Source organism: Linepithema humile, chromosome 1 (genome assembly GCF_040581485.1).
Source record: "Linepithema humile isolate Giens D197 chromosome 1, Lhum_UNIL_v1.0, whole genome shotgun sequence".
NCBI lineage: Eukaryota > Metazoa > Arthropoda > Insecta > Hymenoptera > Formicidae > Linepithema > Linepithema humile.
The window spans coordinates 16527313-16551916 of record NC_090128.1 but is presented as its reverse complement, the minus strand read 5'-3'; the positions used below and the strand labels follow the sequence as shown (position 1 = coordinate 16551916).

The 24604-nt window shown below is 30.9% G+C and overlaps 1 protein-coding gene, 1 long non-coding RNA gene and 1 pseudogene across 2 annotated transcripts; 1 reads left to right on the top strand and 2 right to left on the bottom strand.

Annotated features, from left to right (window-relative positions):
• Positions 1-1726: 1726 nt before the first annotated feature.
• Positions 1727-10325, bottom strand: LOC136997139 (uncharacterized; annotated as a pseudogene).
• Positions 10326-11715: 1390 nt separating this feature from the next.
• On the top strand, positions 11716-16589 carry LOC105669676 (uncharacterized). The gene is made up of 8 exons (XM_067347534.1): positions 11716-13956; positions 14698-14721; positions 14895-15156; positions 15353-15556; positions 15675-15782; positions 15918-16031; positions 16107-16163; positions 16585-16589. The coding sequence occupies exons 1-8, from the start codon at positions 11887-11889 to the stop codon at positions 16587-16589; spliced, it is 2844 nt and encodes a 947-aa protein (XP_067203635.1). The 5' UTR covers positions 11716-11886.
• A 1346-nt stretch (positions 16590-17935) lies between these two features.
• Positions 17936-18820, bottom strand: LOC137001070 (uncharacterized). The gene is made up of 2 exons (XR_010891216.1): positions 18493-18820; positions 17936-18380 (listed from the first exon to the last, which is right to left on the bottom strand). It is a non-coding gene; the product is annotated as an uncharacterized lncRNA (long non-coding RNA).
• Between the last annotated feature and the right edge of the window lie 5784 nt (positions 18821-24604).

The window sequence follows — 24604 nt, the reverse complement described above, 5'->3', positions numbered from 1 at the left end:
AGTGGGATTATTATCCTTAAGTCCGCATTGTGCCGGAAAGACTTAAAAAATCGTTGCCGTGTCGTGTCGGAACAGATAAAGGGCTTTTCAAGTCCGCATCGTGTCGGAAAGACTGAAATCGTTGCCGTGTCGTGTCGGAGTAGAAAACGGGCTCTTTGAGTCTGAGAAATTAGAAAAAAGTATTAAAAAGACGTTGTCGTGTCGTGTCGGGCAAGCATCATGCCAAAAACTCGATCGATGCTTGATCGTGAGGAACTAGAGCAGGCTTCGTTAGAAACGATTCTAAGGGAGGCTCGGCGGTATCAGATACCGATGATAAACGACCGAGACCTCCTTATCGAGCAAATTTTGATCCACCTCGAGAGGATTGGGCCGTCGAAGAGAACGTTGGACGAGCAGCAGGCGGTTTGCAAAGTCCACGTCCCGGCAGCATCGTCTTCAAGACGAACCGTCGGAGAAGAGCCGTTGACGTCGGAGATGTTCCGTCAGGCGATGTCGGACATCTCCACGACGATGATGAAGCAGCAGCAGGAGCTTCAGCAACAACAGCAGCAGTTCATGTTGCAAGTACTGGCGCCGAGCAGCTGGCGCCGAGGGCAGGAAACGTCCAGGTTGTCCAGGTCGAGGGAGAGGCAGACCCAGGTAGCCCAGAATCTATAACCAGGACCGAAAGTAATGTGACGACTAATATTTATAATAATATTAATTCTGCAATAAACGGCCATACGCAGATAAGTGGGAATTCATTACCGACGGGAAACGCGGTTAGCTGGCTGGCCTCCCAGATTCCGGAGTTTAGTGGCGGTGAGGACGAGAACGTTTCCGTGTGGTCGAGACGACCAAGTTGCCGTTATACACGGTGCGACCGACGGGATCACTTTACTGGCCGCGTTCAGCAAATTAACGAAATTCGCCCGCCAGTGGTACGAGATCCAGACGGGCGAAGTGATTGGATCCTGGCAGGGTCTGAAAGCCGAATTAAATAAAATGTTTGCGAAAAAAGTGCCGTTTTACAAGGCGATGCAAAAGGTCGAGGCGCGAAAGTGGAGCCCCCACAAAGAGACATTCGACCAATATGCGATTGCTAAGCTCGCGTTGATAAACAATTTGAACTTACCGGTTAACGACGCGATTCATCTGCTGATCGGTGGAATAACGCAAAGCTCGTTGAGGGCCATAGCTCTCTCGTTAGCAGGCGACTCGATAGACGATTTCTTAGTGAAAATGCGCCGTATCGCAGAAGGTGGCGTAGATGTGGAGCGGAAGCCCAGCTTATCTACAAGCGCACCTAGACAATCGAACAGTAATATCTGTAGGAATTGCGGGAAAAAGGGCCATTCGCATAAAGAATGCAGAGGTAACACCACCTGCTTCTATTGCAAGGCGAAGGGTCACCGTCAGTTCGATTGCCCCGTGCTTAAGAGCAAGGGCGACGGGAAGCCGACGGCACAGACTCGTCCGGCGACAGCCTATACAGCGGCAGCTGTTTCGTTTGGAGCATCTAACGACGACGTCGTGGCGATTGTCGCGGAACCAGCCGGAGGCAAACTTGAGCTGTCCCAGCCGATAGTGAAGGTCACGAGAGAAAGTCTGCGGAGAAAGTTGCGATTTAGAGGCATTAATAGATACCGGCAGCCCGATGTCGTTTATAAATTATGAAGTTTTCGTTAAATTAATAAAGCCGAAAGATCATAAAATCTTACCGTCAGATAGGGACTTAACAAATTTAAGTGCGGAACCGTTGAAGGTCGTAGGGATCGTCCCAACCAAATTGACTTTGAGAGACCTAGGAAACAAAATATACGAGATTTCTTTATATATTTTGAACGAGTCGTTTGCAGGCGATTTTATATTAGGTCGCGACTTTATAGATACAAACAAACTTACGTTAATTTATAGATACAGCGATGCGTCGGAAATAAGCTCGACAAGCCAAGTCAGCTTGTTCGAGCAATTGCCGCTCTGTATAGACGACAATCAGGCAGATAACCTGCAACAAATAATTAAAGATAACGTTAATAATTTAGATATAGAATCTAAGGAAAAATTAATTGATTTAATCGTAGACTTAGAAAATAAAACAATTGAGTCGATAGAGGATGATTACAAAGTGAAAGTGCACTTACGTGCTCCTTCCATTTATGCGTTTGCGCCGCGACGCTTTGCTTATGCGGAGCGCCTTCACATAAGAGAGATCATCGATGATCTCTTAAAAAGGGGAATTATCCGTCCGAGCGTCTCACTGTATTCCGCGCGGATAATACCTGTGAGAAAAAAAATGGTCAAATTAGATTATGCGTTGATTTAAGACCACTGAATAGTAGAGTCGAAAAACAAAAGTATCCGTTTCCGGTATCGAAGATTGTTTATCACATTTGTCGGATAAAGCCGTGTTCACGTTGTTAGATTTAAAAAACGGATTTCATCAGATTAAAGTACACGCGGATTCAACCCGTAACTTTTCGTTCGCTACACCAGACGGATAATATGAATACACGCGTTTGCCTTTCGGGTACTCAGAAGCGCCAGCCGTATTTCAGAAATGCATTATACAGATTTTAAATCCGTTGATCCGTGCAGACAAAATATTAGTGTACATAGATGACGTACTGATTCCGACTAAGACCCCTATTCTGTAAGCCTTAACGATGTTGTTATGTAACGATTGTCATTAACGAATGACTTTTCTTATTCTGTAAATAATAACTGTTGTTAATTAATGATAAAATGGCGACGAAATTATCGTAAACTTAACAACAACCAAAGAGGTGTTGTTAAATGAAATGATGTCGTTATAAGATACATTTTAACCTATAATATTGAGATCCTGCCACTACTATGATACACCCGCATGACAAGTCGAAATTTTGTTTATGCGAATTAATAATACATCGGTTTTCGATAAAAAAAAAGGAGTTGATTTCAAATAACGTAAGTCCGCTGTATTTAATACTGCTGTAAGTAATTAATTTTGAAATTATTGTTTAACTATAGACATATGAAATTATTTTTTGTAAAATCAAACTTGTTTAAGATAATTTACAATTTGCAACAGAATTTGAGATAAAAACCAATTCATAACTTTATTAATGAGAAACGTTATTATTAATGTGCAATTACTTTTTTTCTCTTTTCAACAATTAAAGAACCATTTTTTTTACTTGTGTTACTTTTCTCGCAGATATGTGTAAATTACATATCACACACGCATACACAAATAAAAAAAATTATTTTTTACAATTATAATAAAAGGATGAACGTGAATCGAGTATTAATTGAGGCAATATTACACGAATTACAAAATCGGTGAGCGTTTCAATATGTATTTATTAAATATAATAAATATGTGTTAAAATTAAATATGAATATATAATATATATATTTACATTCCGATATAGATATATAGTATGTTATTGCTCACACGTGTGTGTATTTTATGTGTATATAATTTATTCTAGACAAGAATTAAGGAGATTGAATAGAAACTTGAGAGATGCAAGTAATCCATTTGAAACTCCAGAAGAATTATTTAAAAAATTATACCGGTTGGATGTACAGACTGCTCAAGATCTATTTAATGAACTTCTACCATTTCTTAATCAAGGTCGAAGAAATACAAGCATTCTATCAGTCCTTCGATTTTTTTCAACAATAACATTTTTAGCTCATGGAAGTTATCAAAAGCCTGTTGCTCAAGATAAATCTGTTGCCTGTTCTCAATCAACTATTAGCAGGCATCTTCATGAAATAATAAACATGATGGTAAATCATTTAGGTAACAGGTATATAAGATTTCCTCAAACTTTGGAGGAAATAATTATGATAAAACAGGGATTTTTTGCAAAACATGGCATACCGGGAATTATAGGTTGCATTGATTGCACACATGTGAAAATAGTGCCACCAAGTTTCAGGCAGCTTGGATATCCACCCAACGTTTTTCTTAATCGAAAGAACTTCTACAGCTTAAATTGTCAGTTGGTTAGTTATTTTGCTTTTTTCATATATATACTGAAAAAATATTTTAAGGAACTATTTGATTTTTGTTGAATAATTTTCAAACGATAGTAATTTTGTAATAAAAAATTGTATAACTTTCTAAAAAAAATATTTTTAAAAACCAATCACAAAGTGGAAGAGCATCAAGACGCTAGATATTCGTGCGAATTAATATTTAAATCTCTCAAAGAAAATATTTTTGTCTGTATAGACATATTAGAGTTTTGTACACTGATCTCAAATCGAGATACATATCGTGTACGAAATAAAGTACAATGATCTCCATATTCGGAGAATCAAATTTGTACAATAGGAAATATTGAAAGGAAGAAGGAAAGATGAGAGAAAAATAATCAGGGCGCGAATGGCCAAGCCGGGACTTGAACCCGGGTCTTTCACTTTTCCGAGCGACTGTTCTTACCACTAAACTACTCGGATCCCACGAATATCTAGCGTCGGCTCTCGATGCTCTTCCACTTTGTAATTGGTTTTTAAAAATTGTGAGCCTTATTCTTTATAAATATTTTTAAAGTTCTAAACCTTTATTTCCAAACATATTGTGCAGATTTAATTATCTTTTTTTAATTTAAAACTTGAAAATGCTTTTTTAAAAAAGTTAATATGATTTTCTATTATAAAATTACAGCCATATGTCTTTTTTTTTAAAGAAAAACCAAACAGTTGTATAATTTTTTTTTAAATATGTTAAAAAAATTGATTATTTCAGATTTGTGATGTAAACGAAAAAATATTGGCTGCAGATGCTCGATATCCTGGCAGCGTTCATGATGCAGCAATTTGGACCATGAGTAACATAAAAACCTTTTTACATAATAATTTCATAGAAGGTGATGAAGCAACGTATCTTGTTGGGGATTCCGGATATCCATTGTTGCCCTATCTGTTAACACCAATAAGAAGTGCAGAACCAAACACTCCAGAAGGATTATACACAAGAACACATCAACAAATTAGGAATTGTATTGAAAGAACCAATGGATTATTAAAAGGTGTATGGCGGTGCCTACATCCAGATCGTGTATTGCATTACCATCCAACTTTTGCTGCACAAATTTTCTATGTCTGCGTAATACTCCATAACATAATGAGAATACGAAATATACCTGGTAAGATGTAAATGTATTGATTAATTAGATAAATAAGCTTTATATATATATATATATATATATATATATATATATATATATATATATATATATACGCAAGTTGATTACTTCGAGGACATTTTTTTGCTCATTAATATAACAATTGGATACGATGCATAGTTAACTACTGATTCGCGTATTTCTAATTTCCTCAATATATGATAGTTAATAACGAATATATGCACCAAAAAGTATAAAATGATTACTTCGGAGACTTTACATGTATATTGATTACTTTGGGGTACTTTATAATCCTAAGTTTTAAAAAAGGATAAGAGGCATGTTATATACGTACAAGTGCTATCGAAATTAATTGTTTGAACAAAAAAAAAGATACTATTAATTTATTCTGAATCAAAATGCAAGAGAAATTATTATCAGAATGTGAGCAACTATATATATTATGATTACTATTTTTATTTATTTTTACATTAAACATACAGATTAAAGCATACAGTTTTTATTTGACATACAAATACATAACATACAGATTAAAGCATACAGTTTTTTTATTAATTATTAAACATATACATTACAATAAAATATCGTTATATTTTTATAATAGATATGTTTTGTACTTAACAAAAGCCTATAAAACATGTTTATAATTATTACAAACGTAACACTAGATAAGAGTGAATACTTGTAAATTACTCATTAAAACAAAAAAAAACATTAATTTTTTAAAATAAAAGTAAAAATTTAATTATGCAAATTAAAGAAAGAGATAACAGAATATTTCTCATTTTAAGTAATTTCAACAACTATATCAAACTATAATATTTAAGCAACATCTTATTAAACATTTTTCAAATATTTCTCATAATAACAAAAATATAAAGCGTAAAATTTAAAATTTATTACGTAAAATTTTTTGTTGATTGTTAAACCAAGTTTTTACTTGATTTACTGTTCGCGTTTGTAAACAAGAATTACTTGCTATCAGAGTTGCAATTTCTTGATTTGTAGGACATTTATGGGTATTCAAATATGTGCTAAATTTTTCCATCACTATATTTTTTTCTTTATCATTCCAACGTATGCGGTTGCATTTTGGTTGTACTTTATTTTCTGTAATTAAAAAGTTACAATTTTTAAAATAAATATAGAATTATATAATTAATTTAAATAAATATTTTATATTAATGCAAAACTTTTAGCTTATTAAATATGTGTATACAATAAAAAAAAATATTCAAATTCAAATAAGTTGTAAATCAAATCTGCTGATATATATATATATAAATATATATAATCTGATGTATCTGATTATATATATACAAATATACTAAACTTACTGTTGTATAATTTCTTTGGATCTTCCATGATTTTTCTTTTTTTCACAAGAAAATTGTTATCTGTAAATAGATAATAAGATAATAAAATTCTATAAATAATATAGCATATCTTAATTATGTTTGCGTAAAAATAATTTTTTTTAAATAGCAAGATTTTTAAAAACTACAAATCAAAATAATAATAATTGTTGTTTTATACCTTGTATGTTATCATTAAGATTAGTGAGATCATCATCAGTAGTAATGTTATTCAATTTGATAGTATCGTTATCACTATTGCTATTCAATCTGGTAATATCATTATTATCTTCGTCATTGTTATCACTTTCGTCAGTACTATCATCTTCAGAGTTATCATTTGTACCTAGTGCAGCTTCCAGATATTTACTGATGTTGAGAATATCAGCCTCTTTTTGAGGTAACCGATAATATTGTTTATGTATATTTTCTTTATGTCCCATAAAATTTGCTAATTCGGACACTTCTTGTTCTGTTAATTTTAATTTATGACAATTAGTTGCAATATGTTTTCTAAGAAGAGTACCCCGCAATCTTTCAGGGTGATCAGCTTCACACTCATAAGCAAATTTTCGCATATGATCACACGCTCTTAGATATTTAAATCTCTGCTTATGAAAACCTGGTATACCAAAAACATACGGATTTTTTGAGTGTACATTAGCTTGACCTCGGTATTCTATAAATAATTTTATACAATTTAGAAGATCAGAATGTAACAAAACAGGAACAGGGCGTCCCAGCTTTCCTCTAATTTGAAATCGTACATATTTGCGTGCAATTTCTTTTGCTGAATTTGAAAGAGATTTAAAAAGATCCAAATCGTTTTGTTCATTTAAACCTTCATAAGTATAAAAATCTTCCAATAATATTCTTTGCATTTCACCTGCACGTTTTCTATTATATATTTGCAAAGAAATTAATGTACTTTCACCGAGAACTAGCCATGTATTGTAAGAAAATTCTTGTTTTAAAAGTTTGTATGTTTCACGTCTCTTATTGTTCACATAATTGTTAAGCTTTTTTATATCACTCATACTTGGAGCTATTTCTACTTTTTGTCGCGTGATATGTGCTCTCGTTTCCATTACTGTTTTATTAACTGAATGACCAAAATCTTCTTTACGAAGTGAAAGAAAATCTTCAACTAGAACTTTGTTAACAGGATCGTGATTTTTAATACATTGTGACCGCCATAACTCACCAACTTCTTTTAATAATGTACCTAGTTGAAATGCTGTAGAAGCGGCACCAAACTTCTGAATTTCTGGGTCATATCGAGCTACTTTATATACAGCTTTGATACAATCATCGTAATATTTTGGTTGATACAATGAGGCAAAATCCGTAACTTCATTATTTATTTCTTTTAATGCCTTTAGAAATCGTCCAAGTGTCCGTAATCGATTCCGCACCATATCGTGTTGATGTTGTGGCTTATATTTCATACAAAGTTTGTTACCATATCAAATAATCAATTCGTCATATCTTATAAGACGTCATATCTTATAGAATCTTCTCTTAATACTGGAAAAACTACTTTTTTTAGAGTTTGAGAAGCTACTTCGTTAATTCTTCCGAGAATTGCCCGGCCGAGAACTGTTATTGTTCGATTTTTAGAATGGTTTAGTTTTACACATTTGCGAATATGATTTCGTAGAGTATTTTTGGAAAAAAATCCGTGACATTTGATGCACACTCCATATTCAGTTGCTTTCTTTGTAAATCTAGCATTCGGTCGTCTAACAACATGTAATTTTCCATCATTTAATATTTTGTCCGTATTAAATTCAAATTCTCCTTTCCGACGTATTGTTTCAATTATTCTTTTACGTTCAAGACATCCTTTCGGTAATTCACTGAATTTTTTGACATCTTCTTCATTCCGATGTACACTTTCTAAATGTCTTGCAATTTTTGCTTTTGGTAATTTACAATAAAAACAATAATATTTCTTTATGCCGCTACAAGAATTATCAACTGTAAGCTGATCGTCATCACATCCTGACGTGCCCGTTGCGTTTGCCGTTGATGATAAATTGAAATTAGTCGATATGTTTAGATTATTAGATATATTTTCGTTTTCAATTTCGTTATTGCTTTCATAATCTGTATCGGTAATTGAATTTTCCGATGGTGCATAATCTTTATCAAAATTATTATCATCTTCGACATTTTCAATATCTTCGATACTTTGTTTTTTCTCTAGTTCATCTTCTGCTTGTGTTACTAATGTATTTTCTAATCCTAAAAATAAAATTTTATTATATAAATAATTAAATATGTTAGCTCTTATGTTAACATATCATATACAATGTTGATATTATACATAATGTAAATTAAATCCGTATAAACAATTATTTAATAGAATTTTAATAGATTTAATAACTTTAATAGAACTTACATACTTTAATATTATTAATATACATAAGCAAAATATTATTAATAAAACTTAAATAATTATTAACTAACTTTCGACATCTTCTATTTCAGGAAAATCTTCTACCGTATATGTATTATTAAAAGATATCGACTCATTTGTTACCAAAGATGTATTGCTTATATTAATGTAATTTAATGAATTGCTTTCTAATTCCTTATTATTGTTATTATTTTCGATTTGTTTTAAAATTGACTCTTCATCAAATGTAACTGAATTTAGCGGGTCACTTAGAGATTCATTCCTGAAATCAAATATAAAATAATTTATATACTTTCTTATATATATATATATATAAAATTCATAATATATTTTAATACAAATTAATCATAAAAAAGATCAAAATAAAATCAGCCAATCTATAAGTGCTTAACAAGCAAAAAAACATGCTTTGCATGCAAGCCTCTTTTACCTCTAATAAAAAATATATAATATTTTCAGTAATATAATAATTTATAAAGCATATATTTTGAGAACAAAGAAATCAACAAATGCGAAATAAAATGAAACAAGGCTAGCTACAGTTTTTAATTATTGATGCATTTATACAGGGTGTCTGGCAATAATCGCCCCACCGGTCATATACAGGTAGAGGAGGTCAAATCGAGTAGAAAAGTCCTTTACCATTTTTTAATTTTCATAATAAGTACTGAGTAATTAACGAAAAAAGATCGGCGAATCCGTGCGAGTAAAGCGCGCGCGGTGAGAAGGACGTCCCACTGCTACGCGATCACTAGGACACAAGGATCTAGCGTTACGCGCCGCTCGTATGTTGCCATTGTCATTTGTAGAGCGCTCCTCCCAACGCTTCATCGCGCGCCTAGTGATCGCATAGCAGTGGGATGTCCTTCTCACCGCGCGCGCTTTACTCGCGCGGATTCGCCGATCTTTTTTCGTTAATTACTCAGTACTTATTATGAAAATTAAAAAATGGTAAAGGACTTTTCTACTCGATTTGACCTCCTCTACCTGTATATGACCGGTGGGGCGATTATTGCCAGACACCCTGTATATAAATTGTAACGTAAAATAATACAAAATAATTTTTTTACATTAGTAAAGAGAACAATTTAATAAAAAGATAATTCTATGTTTGCAAGAAAAATAATTTTAAAAATTTTTATAAAAGTTAATTTTATATAAATATATTAAAAATAACTTTCTTCTATATATTAAATAAAATCTTGTTTAGAAATAGATAAAATTTAATAATTAAAAAATTGTAATTAAATAACATTGTTTTATTTATACTATGTTTATATGTGTATATATAAATATTCTATAAATATCGTTTTAATTTCATGCACAGATAACATACGAAAGGATTAATATATATTTATTATGCTATCGTATGCATTTTATATACTTGCTTACAAATGTTCTTGTGCCAGTAATAGATGACATTTTGACAGATGATTGTTCATATAATTCTATAATTTTATAAAGAAAATTATAATTTATTATTATATCTGCAATAACTAAATTATAATAAGTAAATTATTTGAATTTTGTTGAACTGTAAAGAATAATTACTTTATTATTATATGCAACATTTAAAAAATTTCAAGGATATATTTACCTGCAGATTTCCGGTTCTTGTATAATTTCAGATTTATTTTTTTTGTCATTACATGTTACTTCTTTATTAAAATTTGTATTATTTGATAATTTTTTATAAAATGCGCGATTAAACGCAGCAAGTAAAACTGGATAAGCTGTATAAAATAGACAAAAATATTGAAATAAAATATTTAATATAATAATAATTTAATAATTTAATTCAAAATAATAGATTAAGAAAAAATCAGCAAATAAATACTATATAAGATATTTTAAAATTATTTAAATTTTTATAAAAAAACATTTTCTATAACTAAATTTATTTATATTTTGTTTATTTGTTCGATTTATAAAACATATACGTAGTTTACTCATTTACATCTTTCATTTTACTATCTTCAATTCCATTTGTTATTACATTAATAAATAATATCATGTACTTATATAAACAATACTTATATAGACATTTTATGATTTTATGATTTCATTATTATGTTTGTTCTTATCACTTTGTAAAATGATATCTAAATAGATTTTATTTTTATCTTTCAATTTTATTTCTGTTATTTCATACTTATAATCTTTACAATTGCCAGACCCTTTCACTAGTTGTACAAATAATATTACATACACAAAATAACAGATCAAAAGCATTAAAAAAATATTTCAAAAATAATGATTGTATATAATTAATACATACGTGATCTATCTTGCAGGTTATTGATCCTCCTACTATAATTTTGCTTATTAGTGTCTGAATTTACTTTAATTTCTTCTATTTTTGTCACATCTTTTATCTTCATCTTACTTTTGTGTTTTTGATAGTTATTATTAAGTACTTTAACTTGATCATTATCTTTATTATGATTTGCACATAACTTCTTTTTCACAACTATAATTGACAATTTTTAAAATTATGACAATGTATTTTAATAATCTAATAAACAATCAAAAGATTTCTCTAATTAATAAATAATAAAATAAAAAAGTACCCTGGTAGAAATTGCCAGTTTAACGCCAAGACAGAAGTATGGGCCTCACTTGTTTGCCAAGACGTGGCCTATCTAAAAGAATTTAGAAAGGCTATAGTATGGCCCAGAATGATATTTAGTCTGGCGCTATGTTTAATCAGTAGCGTTCGCCAGTCTTTGCTGCCAGGAAAAAAAAAGTTTGGCCTTACTTGTTTACCAAATCATAGTCTATCTAAGAAAATTAGAAGGGTTTAGGTATGGCCCAGAGTTTTGTCTGGCGCTATGTTTTATATGTCCATATAGTGTCCGCTAGTCTTTTCTCTCAAACTGTTTCTGAAAGAGATACTATTATAGAGTCTATTATAAGTCTATATAACTATATTTATTCCCGCTACGTTTTATAAAAATATAACAATTTACTTCTTCTTCCAAATATGGATAGAGACATGAAATTGTTAGCGGATAGATTAACCGCACAAAAATATCGAAAAATTATTAAATTCAAACGAAAATTAAAAGCTATGAATAGGTTAAGTGCAACAAATAATTTTAATACACAATCTTCATCTAATGCGGGGAATAATCAAAATAATATTGGTGAATGTGAATGTCATAGTGAAAAAGACAGTTCGACCGAGTGTAATGAATACCACGAGGAAAGTTTTAGAACCGAAGACGGAAGAGAGACTGCAATTGACCTTTATAATACACTCGATGAAAAGAAAAATGATAATTCGGAAACTAACTCTGGAGACCATAGTGACTCTGATATTGATTTTAATAACATTAGCGATAAATCTGACGGCAGCGTTGACAGCAATAATGGTGATGTAGATATTGAAGTTCGACAACATCAAAATCAAAACGATATTTCAGCTGAGTTACGTTCTTGGGCCATTGGATGTCGAGTTCCTCACTCGACACTAGATTCTTTACTAAGCATTCTGAATCCTGTATTGCCAAATTTACCTAAATCATCTAAAACTCTTTTACAGACAAACAAGTCACATTATTTTATAACTAAAATGCTCGCTTTAGATGAAACCGAAGGACAATATGCTTATTTTGGTATCGAACAGGGATTGCGTACTTGCATAAATTTAGATTTACATTATGCAAATATTTTATATCTTTTAATTAATATTGACGGTATCAAATTATTCAAATCAAGTGTAAACGACGTGTGGCCAATACTTGTAAAAGTACAATGTAATCCTGATATTTATAGCCCATTTGTTGTCGCAATTTATTCAGGAAATTCAAAGCCAAAATATATCCATGAATTTATGAAAGATTTTATAATGGAACTAAATAAATTATTAGTTCATGGCATTTCTATACAAGAAAGGCACTTTGAAATCAAAATTAAAGGTTTTATATGCGATACTCCTGCACGGTCTTACTTGAAATGCATAAAAGGGCACAATGCAGCACACGGTTGTGAACGTTGTGAAATTCAAGGTATCAAACATAACAGAACAATGATATTTTTAGAAACAAATTGTGCAGAACGCACTGACTATACTTTCCGTAACTTTATCGATCCACATCATCACAATGCTGCATCGCCTCTTTTATTCATAACTCCGCCAATTAATATGATTAATGATATTATTCTAGATTCAATGCATCTATGCTATTTAGGTGTGATGAAAAGATTAATAGATGCATGGATGTCTACTAATCTAAAAGTTAAATTTAGTCAAAATCAACGAAAAGAATTGTCAATGAGAATGTTAACAATAAAACGACAACAACCGATTGAATTTGATAGAAAAATGAGACCAATAACAGATTATTTAAAATTTAAAGCTACTGAATACAGATTTTTTTTATTGTTTGCTGGCCCTATTTTGCTAAAAAGAATTTTAGAGAAAAACAAATATGAACATTTTATTTTGCTTCATGCAGCTTGTCGTATGCTGTCATCAGAAAATGCAGTAAATTTTGTTCCTACCGCTAAAGATTTACTGAACAAATTTATTTTACAATCCAAAGATCTTTATGGTCCAGACTTTATGGTTATGAATGTTCACAACTTACTTCACATTTCAGATGACGTTTTTAATACACAGTGCAATTTATCGTCTATAAGTGCTTTTGCATTTGAGAGTTATTTAGGAAAAATAAAAAACATGCTTCGTTCACCTACAAATGTAGTCGCACAATTAGCTCGAAGACTTTGTGAGCAAAAAACTTGCATCAATCAAGTACCTTCTCCTTTAGTAGTGACAATTCTTAAACAAAATGGAAATAATATAGAAGCTTTACAGTGCATTAATATGTTACTTACAAATAAGGCGCCAGATAATACAGTTCTTCTAAAAATGGGATGTATATGTACGATAAATAAAATGTATGTTGAAAATAACAAAATCAAACTTGAAGGCGATGTTTGTATAATAAAAAAATCTGTTTACACAAATCCAATAAATTCATCTGTTTTAAACATGTGGGAATTATTAGAATCTCGTTTTGATGCAGTAAGAAGAAAAACTATGACCGTACATGATATCGCACATAAAATGATTAAATTGAAATTAAATCTTAATGGAACTAATGAAAGAACATTTGCTATATCTCTTTTACACTAGATTGAATCTTTGTATGGAAAAACTGAATAATTTTGTGAAGACAAAAAAACATAAGTAAATCATAATACTTGTTGGTACATTTATTTTATTTATTTTTTTCTTTATTAAATACATCGATTATAGTTTTACACGCGATAATCAACGAAACCTTTGGGATTACGATTGTAATTGTCCAAATTTATTTCACAAATTTATTACATTATTCTAACATAATCTAATAAGTGCAACCCTGACTCCCTCAAGCCCGACGCGACTGTGTATGTGTATACAGCTCCGCACACAATGATATAAGATACAACAATGCATGGATCACAGATGCGAAAATAGTTTTAAATAGTAATAGTAATAGTTAAGTAATAGTAATAGTTTAGTAATAGTAATAGTAATAGTTTTAAATAGTTTTTCTGCCGTGGCTACAGTACAAAACACGGAACGACATCAATTGGTGAAACCGTAAAACTGATCAATTGCCAAATGTTTCTTATATATTTACATCCTTCGTTACTTTGTTTTTCATAAGCCCGTGTGATGCGCGTGACCGTGTGCTTTTTATTCTGCACATATTATCATTTCTTTTATATTAATTAACAAACAAGTCAAACGGGTGAAACAATTTTGTGTAATAACTATCAACGATATTATTCTTTGAAGACCGAAATATCGTGGAAACTGAAGGTAAGTTATTTCCACAATTTTTTTATTTCATCAAAGTTAGTCTTAATATTCGGTCAAGTTTGCATTAAGATCAGAATTCATAGTTGAATGTTAATAAATAAGGCGTTCTTTATTTCTATACATAACAATAGGAATAAGTATCTCAAGGCTTGAATATTTTTTCTGTTGTTTAGATGAGTGAGGACGAAGACTATTTGCACAAATATCAGTTAGTACAATTTATAAGGAAAGGTCCAAAGTCTGGAAAAAAAGAAATTGACGTGGTACCGTCGAAATGGATCTCATGGGACCAAAAGCGACTTAAACTCACGACAAAATTTATGCCAGGACCGTACGATGAAAATACTTCGAAACTTTTACAGGATTTTGTAAATCATTGTTTTGATGCACCAGAATCTTGGCCTACTTATACGGTTAAGATCGTTGGCGAAGCAAGTAAGTAATTAAATTAATATAATTAATATATAATAATAAATTAATATAAAAATAAATAATAAATAAATTAATAATAAATTAATATAATAAATAATGTATACATATGTACATATGTATACATATATACATGTAATGTATACATGTATATATATAATTTTAATGTCCTTTAATTAAAGCAATTTGTTATGCATTCTAGAGCAATACGATGAAGCTTTAATGAAACTGGACGAACTTTCAGCCCAGGAGTTTGTTTTTTCTTTGCCTTCTGACGAGGATCCAAAAGAAAAATCAGAAGCAAAAAAAGAATTTTATAAAAAGAAAGCATTGAATGACAGTGCAGCATTCGTATCAAAGTTTATGACGTCTGACAAAAACTCAAATTCTTTTAACTCAGTCTCAGGTAAATTACAATTATAACGCATGATAACTATATAATAAGAAATAAATATCAAAATTATTATCCAACAATCTTTCGAATTAATAAAAATTGATCTGTTCTACTTTTTGTTTCTTTTCAGAGCCAAATAAAACATTAAAACGTCTTAAAAAAACAAATACGAAAAAACAAAATAAGGGTCTAAATACAGGATCTTCAAGGATAGTGCAGATGCCCCAATTACCCATTGGTTTGTAAATTTATGTTATTTTTTAATACTTTATATAAAATGATTTCTATAAATTTTTGTGTAACTATTGCAATTTTTAATAATTTGTAATAATTTTAATAATTATATAAAATCATGATTATTACTATTTTCCAGATAAGAAGATTATTCTTCAGCGTGAGGATACTTTGAGTATGGATTTAAAAAATAAAAGCCAATCGATAGTTGTAATGGATAAGGACATTCCTGTTTTAACGCTTAATTCACAAAGTAACTATTGGAATATTTGAAATTTAACATAAATATTTGTATTTTTAATGTTATTATAAAAATCTTAAATTTCAGATTCGCATGGAGTAGAATGTGAAAACCCAATCAACTTTACCACACTTAGTGAAGAAAGTATGTTTGAACATCCAAAATTAATTATTTTTATGCAATTGTTACATATAATTTATTATTATTATTATTATAAATATTGTTATTTATTTCAGAAGCCGATTTAATACTTGTAAAGTTAGAACAAATCAGATATGAAATTCGGAATTTAAAAGCTATAGTCATGTATAATGAAGCAACGAAAACTACTGATAATAATTATTATACAGCAGAGTCAACTGGATTTTTGAAAACATATAATATTAAATTTCCACTAGAAACAAATGATCAATTCAACGCATTTAATACTCAGTTGAATACTGACCGTAATTTAAAACAAAGTTTTGTGAGTACTACAAACGCACATACACATACATACTAGCATACAACAGCATTTATATCTGTTTGATGTTTATCCTATAATTTATAAATAATTCTGTTTTAGTGTGAATTCATTCATCGTTATCTCGATTTCAGCAGATCTTTAAGCCGAAATATATTGCATATTATAAAACATTGTATTGCAAGAAATGTTGCAATAATGTACACAGCGGTAAAAAATATTCCACACAAATACGTTTTCAAGAGCACAGAATTTTACTCATGTATAGAAGGTATTGACATACAGGGTGTCCGATAACTCGCGGACCAATTCTCGTGAACAGATAGAGCACAATAAACTGAACAGAAAAGTTTTTTACCATTTTTGAATTCTTACAATAATTATTGAAATATTAATTAAAAAGATTGACGAATAAGCGCGCGATTCGCGCAAAATGGTAAAGAACTTTTTTGTTCAGTTTATTGTGCTTTATCTATTCACGAGCGTTGGTCTGCAAGTTACCGGACACCTGTATACATATATAATTTATTTAATTAATTATTAAATTTTAACTTATTAAACTCTATTTAATTGCATCGATATTTTTTTCTAGAAGTTTATTTAAAACAAACTTTGACTGGGGAAACAGTAACTCATGCTCTTTTAATCAAGGCCATCAGTGTCGTCCTTACCAATGCTAAGGATTGGGAAGGTTACCGAAAGTCACGGACAAAATCAGCAACAATTATTAATCAAGTATCATCAGATAATCAGTCACAAGAATCTGGGTCTATTTATTCTGATGAATCGAATAATGTTGAAAATTTATTTTGAATTTAAATATGCCTATTTTTTTTTACTTCTGTAGTTTTATAATTTCATTTTTTCAACATATTTTTTCAAATATATATATAATATTATTTAATTGTATTTCGTATATAGAAATAAACAACACATTTTATGTAACGCATTAAGCTTATAAATAATTGCAGTAAACAAATAAAATAAACATATACAAATTTTTTTTTAGATATTTTATATATTAATTGATATGTGTGTATGTATTCGTGTATGTATATGTGTGCGTGCGTATGTGTACATACACTAACACACCCACATAAATATACACGCGCACATGTACACACGTATAATGTAATTTTAATCGGAACCTTATTAAAATTACCATGGCTCTACCTTTCATAAACCTACCTAGGGCCATGATAAATTTAGTAAGGGTCCGTTTAGAACAAACACGGTCTAAGTGGCAGCCTAGATAGTGCCAATCCACAGCCCCAGTCGCCCCAGTATTGCGGTGAATCTGTGGCGCTAGCACAGCCATTTATGACGATTTCGTATGTGGCCCCGACTAATTTGCCAGTATCACGCCCGAGTTGATGACTGGCGAGCTAGTCGGGGCCATAATAAGGCCTAGAGTGAATTTCTACCAGGGTAACCCAAATCTTTTAATTTATAATAATTTAAATATCAAACAACACTAATAGATCAATTCATTTTTATAAATGAGAGAGAGAGAGAGAGAGAGAGAGAGAGAGAGAGAGAGAGAGAATAAAAATAGAAAATAATAGTAATGTAAAACTTATATAATGATTAAATTAAAAATAGAAAAAATACTTTTTATGCGAAGTTTGCTCGGTAATACTTTCTCTTCTGTTATAATTGAAAGCTGTCTTTTGAAGTGCGTTGCTTTATCTAATTAATTAAGAATTAATATTTCACAGTTATAATGCTATAAATATTAGATAACTTTCAAAATTTTATATATTTTATAAAAATATTTTTAATAGTACATTCAATACGTCTTACTTTCTTACCTGTTTGTCTTATAAGTTTTCTTATGTAAATGTAAGGAACTCTGATGTTTAAATTATTTGCAATACTTTTAAGTATAACACAATTTTCTGGAAAAATAAAAATAATGATAATTTTAAATGCATATTAAATTACATTTTTTGATCTCTAAAAAAATTACAAATAATTTAAAAATAAATATGTTTAAATTAAAATACATACCATGTCTAGCTATTATAATATCATTAATCTTCTTTTCTTTGCTTGTGCACACATAGTGCTTTTGATTTCTTTTTATTAAGAAATAATGTACTTTTGCCATTTTTTCTAACAAATATACTTTTGTTGAATAAATTTAGTTGATTGCATCGTGTATTAAAAGTAATCATACACCTAACCTAACTTAATTTATAAATTATGCTTAAATACAAAAACATAATAAACCATATACAGGGCTGGATTAACGTAATGGCCAACCCGGCTTTTGCCGGGGGCCTCGCAATTAGGAGGGCCTCAAGTTTGTTGAAATATTTTCCAAAAAAAAAAGAAAAAAAAACCATTTAACAGCAAATTAGCAAATGAAAACTTTTTTTTAATTTGTGAAAATTCTCGTAGCGCTCGGTGCTTGACACTCAGTGATGCGCCGACGATGCCGACAGCGTCGAGCCGTCAAGCCGTCTAGCCGCCGAGCGCCGAGCCGCCGAGCACCGAGCTACGATTTTCATTTCTTGTATGCGCCCCCACCACGCGCTCCGCAGCAGGCAGCTAGCGTAGCGTCCAGAAATCCGAAATCACTGATAGCTGATAGCGGCGGCAGCGGCGCGCGGCGCTTCGACTCTATTCGACAAGTCGGCAATAGGCTCCATTCGTCCGCTACTACTTCTTGCACTCGCTAGAGAAATGTAACTCTAGATCAAGGAATAGTTTCGTATATTTTCCAAGAGATAATTTAGTTTTTTAGCGCTCAGGGTTAATGAAACTTTTAAGTTTTGATTGAGAATAAAGTAATTTATTTCAAACGCTTGTAATAAGAAATACTAAAAAAAGAGAAGCCAGGAAATTAATTAGTGTCTTTTTTGTTGCTTTGTGTCTTTCTATTTCCTTGTCTTTTGCTATTTTTTACGGCACATTTATAGCAAAATGAAACGAAATTTTGAAAGTGGAGCTCAAAAAAGGAAAAAAGTTAAAAAAGAAGAATTATTCATTAAAAATCCGAAAAATATAAATTCGTATTTTCAAACAACAAATACTAGCACTGAAAATAGTACAGATGTCACTACTCTGTCTGTTAATTTAGATTCCTCTGTGTCTAATTCTTCTTCCATTTTACCTGTCGATCAAAATGATAATACTGAAACTGTCATTTCTTATTCTGACAATGACAACGGATCTAAAGAACAGAGTACAGATCCACCATTGGAACCACACGTTTTGGAAATCGGTCCATCTACATCTAATACTCCCAACTATATTGAATCAAATTATACTGATGATCGGATAAATGATAATGGACAAAGTGCTATTCCTCATATTTCTGATAGTCAATTAAATGAACCAAGTTCAGATCCAGCTTTATGGGAGCTTTTTCGAGGAAGTCGAAACGCATTACAGGAATACTGGATTAAAAATGGATTTACAAAATGCCAAAATTTCGATGTACATGCGGATTATAAGGCGTCAGTTCGAAACTATGAAAGTATTGAAGGAAACAAAAAAATCAATCGACCCAGAAAATTACAAAATTCCTATTTTTACCGGGAACTTCAAAATGGAGAAAAGGTTAAACGCGAGTGGGTTTTATATTCGCCGTCTCAAGGCAAAATTTTTTGCTTTCCTTGTAAATTGCTCAATGAGTCGGATACTTCATTTACAACTGGCTTTAATGATTGGAAACATGGATTAAAATCCATTTCAGATCATGAAAATAGCTCTGAGCATAGAAAAAATTTATATACTTATATCAGGCGCACAAAAGTAGTCGGAAGAATAGATACTGAACTACAACTTCAACTTAACGAAGAACGTAATTACTGGATCGAAGTATTTCGAAGAATAGTTGCTGTGATAAAATTTCTAGCATCAAGAGGTTTGCCTTTTAGAGGTAGTAATGAAATTTTCGGTTCTAACAGAAATGGTAATTACTTAGGAATGTTAGAACTAATAAGCGAATTTGATCCATTTTTGCGCGAACATATAAAAAAGTTTGGGAATAGTGGACGAGGAAAAACTTCTTTTCTTTCCTCAACAATATGTGAAGAATTAATCGAGATTATGGGAAAAAAAGTATTTATGGGAATTATAGCCGAGATACGACAAGCGAAATATTATTCTATTTCAATAGATTCAACGCCTGATGTAAGTCATGTAGATCAGTTGACTTTCATTATCCGATATTGTAAAAACGGTAAATCAGTTGAACGATTCTTAATGTTTATACCGATTTATGGGCACGACGCAGAGAATCTGTGTGAAGTTGTCATCAAGTTTCTAAATGAAAATGATATATCCATTTCAAATTGCCGAGGCCAGTCGTATGATAATGCCGCAAATATGGCTGGACGATATAATGGATTGCAGGCCAGAATTAATGACATTAATTCTTTAGCATTTTTTATTCCCTGTAGTGCACATTCTCTAAATCTTGTTGGCGTTCAAGCCGCACAATCAACAGAAGAAGTTTGTAAATATTTTGATTTCGTTCAAAACCTATATACTTTCTTTTCTGCGTCAACGCACCGATGGGCTGTATTAATAAGAGCATTAGCTACTTTAGGTCCAAGACAAAAAGTAGTTAAAAATTTGTCTGATACGCGCTGGTCAGCTCGTGCTGATGCTGTTTTCGCATTAAATAATGGATATAAAACTATCAAAACAGCTTTAGAAACACTCATTACTACTGAAAATGAATCCGAAGAAACTAAAACCCGAGCTACTGGTTTGAAGAAAAATATGGAAAGATTGGAAACGGTTTTTCTAACTATTTTTTGGAACGATGTATTAATGAGACTTAATAAAACGAATAAGATGTTACAGAAAACAACGTTGACCTTGTCTGTTGCTGTCAAAATTTTGAAATCTTTGACGTTATATATTAGCGAAAAGAGAAATAAATTTGATTGGTACGAAAAGCGTGCAAATGAGATTGCGCCAAATTCTGTTTACAAAGATATTAACAAACGCATCAAAAAACGTAGTACTCGTTTGACTTATTTCGATAATACGGATACACTAGATCCAGATGTGATTCTAGAAGGAAGTGAAAAATTTAAAATTGAAACTTTCTTGCCTGTTATTGACACACTTTTAAATAATTTGACTAAACGCTCTAAAGCTTATGAAAACATTTTTGAAGTATTTGGATTTTTGGAAATTTTGACTGATGTAAATGAGCAAACGTTGACAAATTCATGTACACATTTTGCTTCTATTTACAATAGGGACGTAAATGAAACAGAATTGATATCAGAATGTTTTCATTTAAGAGCATATTTGAAAAATGAATTAAAAATTAATTCACACTTATTGCAAAAAGAAAAATTTTCTACAGAGAAGGAGGAATTTAAAGATGGGACAAAAGATATAGAAGGTCAGGAAAAAATAAAAAAGCAGGAGGAAGAAATGAGTGAATCGGAAAGAACTACCGTTAGAGAAAGTGACAGTGATCAAGAAGCAGATCTTAATGAAGAAAAATCTGAAAATGCCTCAATACAAAAATTAAATTTAAAAAGTTTGTATTACTATTTATATGAAAATCACCTCTTTAAAGCTTTTCCAAATGTAGAAATAGCATTGCGCATTCATCTCTGTATGATGATCAGTAATGCTACAGGGGAGAGATCATTTTCAAAATGGAAATTAATTAAGAATGTTTTAAGAAATACAATGATAGAAGGAAGATTGAACAATTTGAGTATTAATTAGCATTGAAAACGAGTTTTTTAAAGCATTAAATTTCAATGATGTTATTCAAGATTTCGCGAATAAAAAGTTAAGAAGACGTTTGGTACATTAATGTGATTTATTTGAAAATTATATATATATATATATATATATATATATATACTAATATTAACACTAAGATATATATTAAAAGAAAGACAAATAAAAATTTTTTATTGTTCATTAAAAAGTAAAAAAAAACAAAAATCTCAAAAAAATAATTAAAAAAAATCATAAAAATCATAAAAACTATAAAAACACAAAAAAACAAGAAGAAAAAACTCCATTGACGGGTCTCCACCTTGACGTGGTAATGGAGCTTAGGAATAAGATTTCTGACCAAGAGAAACCCAATATTTAATAAAGCCAAATAGCCAGTATTATTGGACATGGTACTAAGGGGCCTCATTACAAAAGATGGCCGGGGGCCCCAAACATGTTTAATCCGGCCCTGACCATATATGATCTATTTCTTTATTCTACAAAAAAATAATGATAATATTATTTTATTACCTTTAATCATTTATGCTGAGACTGATTTATGTATATAATGACATATATTATGTATATAAGTACGATCTCTAATGAATTCGATCACTGCTCTGGTTAAGCCCCTTACACAATGCCAGGCAACAGGCAATAGGAATAGAGAATAATGTAGGAAAGAAAAAGAGAGAAATAGCTTTTCTCTCTTTCTCTTGTATGTTATTTCCTGTTCTTATTGCCTGTTGCCTGGCATTGTGTAAGGGGCTTTAGTGGTGCAAACTCGAAACCGTTGGCACCATGGCAACGCGATATGAAAAGCAATGGTTGTATTCAGAAAACACAACGGTTAGGGCCTATCCAGATGAACTTGCATAGTCGCATAAACGTATGCATAAGGAAATTGATTGGTCCATGAGCAAATGCATAAGAAAATGGACCAATCAATTTCCTTATGCATACGTTTATGCGACTATGCAAGTTTGTCTGGATAGGCTCTTATGTGAGCGTTCATTGGAGTATTCTATCAGATCTCTTATGCCTGTTCTGCAATACAATCGTAAATAAATCGTAAATCGTAAGAAATTGACTAATCACAGACAAAGCATAAAAGAATAATCGACTGTGATTGGTCAATTTCTTCCGACTTACGACTTACGGCTGTATTGTAGAACAGGCATCAACGGGTTGAAATTAATGTTACATTTAAGTTCATGGTTATTTTTAATCTTATTGAATTATTTAGATCTAAAACTATTTTCTGATTGGTCCTCAAGCTTATGCTTATGTCTTATGCTTATGGTTATGGACATTCGTGTGCGATGGCCTTAACACGTTAGCAGACAAAGGACGCATCACCTTTTATGCCTGTTCTACAATACAGTCGTAGAGTCGTAAGTCGTAAAAAATTGACCAATCACAAACAAAGCATAGAAGAATAATCGACTGCAATTGGTTAATTTCTTACGACTTACGACTCTACGACTGCATTGTAGACCCCGCATTAGCACTGATCTCTATATATAATTGGATATGGCATACGGTAGCATCTGCAGCACAGTAATTGTGACTTTAATAAACTACAAGAATATGTAATAAAAAAATGGGGAGTTTTATTTAAAAAATTCAACTTGACATTCATATCTTGGAAACTCCTAAAGTCTAATTCTTATCATAATTAAATAAATTTTTTAAATCCTACTACTTTGCTTCTTACATATTTTTCGTTATAGTTCATCGAAAAATTTTAACGTTTCCGGATTTTTAAAATATCTTATATATCAGCTAACTAGTTTCGTGATTCGATGTGAAGTATGTACACTGTACACATATAAACACAAATATAAATATTTAATATAACTTCCCATGCATATCGGGGCATGCTTAGCACGCATGTTTTGTCTCTATAAGTATTCGAGCATTATGACTATTTGTTTTTCCAGAAATAAATAATTTTATTAATAACATATATACAGGATGGTTCGTTTATAATGAAAAATATAAATGTAATTTCCAATATGTATTTTTTCTTACAAACAACTATGCGATTTCTTTGCACCAATTAATTTGTCTTATTATTCTGTGCATAAAAGTATTACATATAAATTTGTCGAAAGCTAAATATTTTACGAGATACAAATGTTATAGATTATTAGTTAGGTTTTACATTTTCTATTAAATATTAAAATATCGTCAAACGTAATGTGAATTTTCCAAAATATATGAAGTTGCATCAATCTTTGGTATGTTTGATACTTGTACATCATATTCAATTATTAATATTAATATTATTCAATTGTCAGCTGTATGTTTGATGTCATACTTTGTTTAACATACGGATATACTCTGTTTAACAAAATATATTTATATTGATAACCTGCACTACTGTATCATTTTGCAATATTGAATCTAA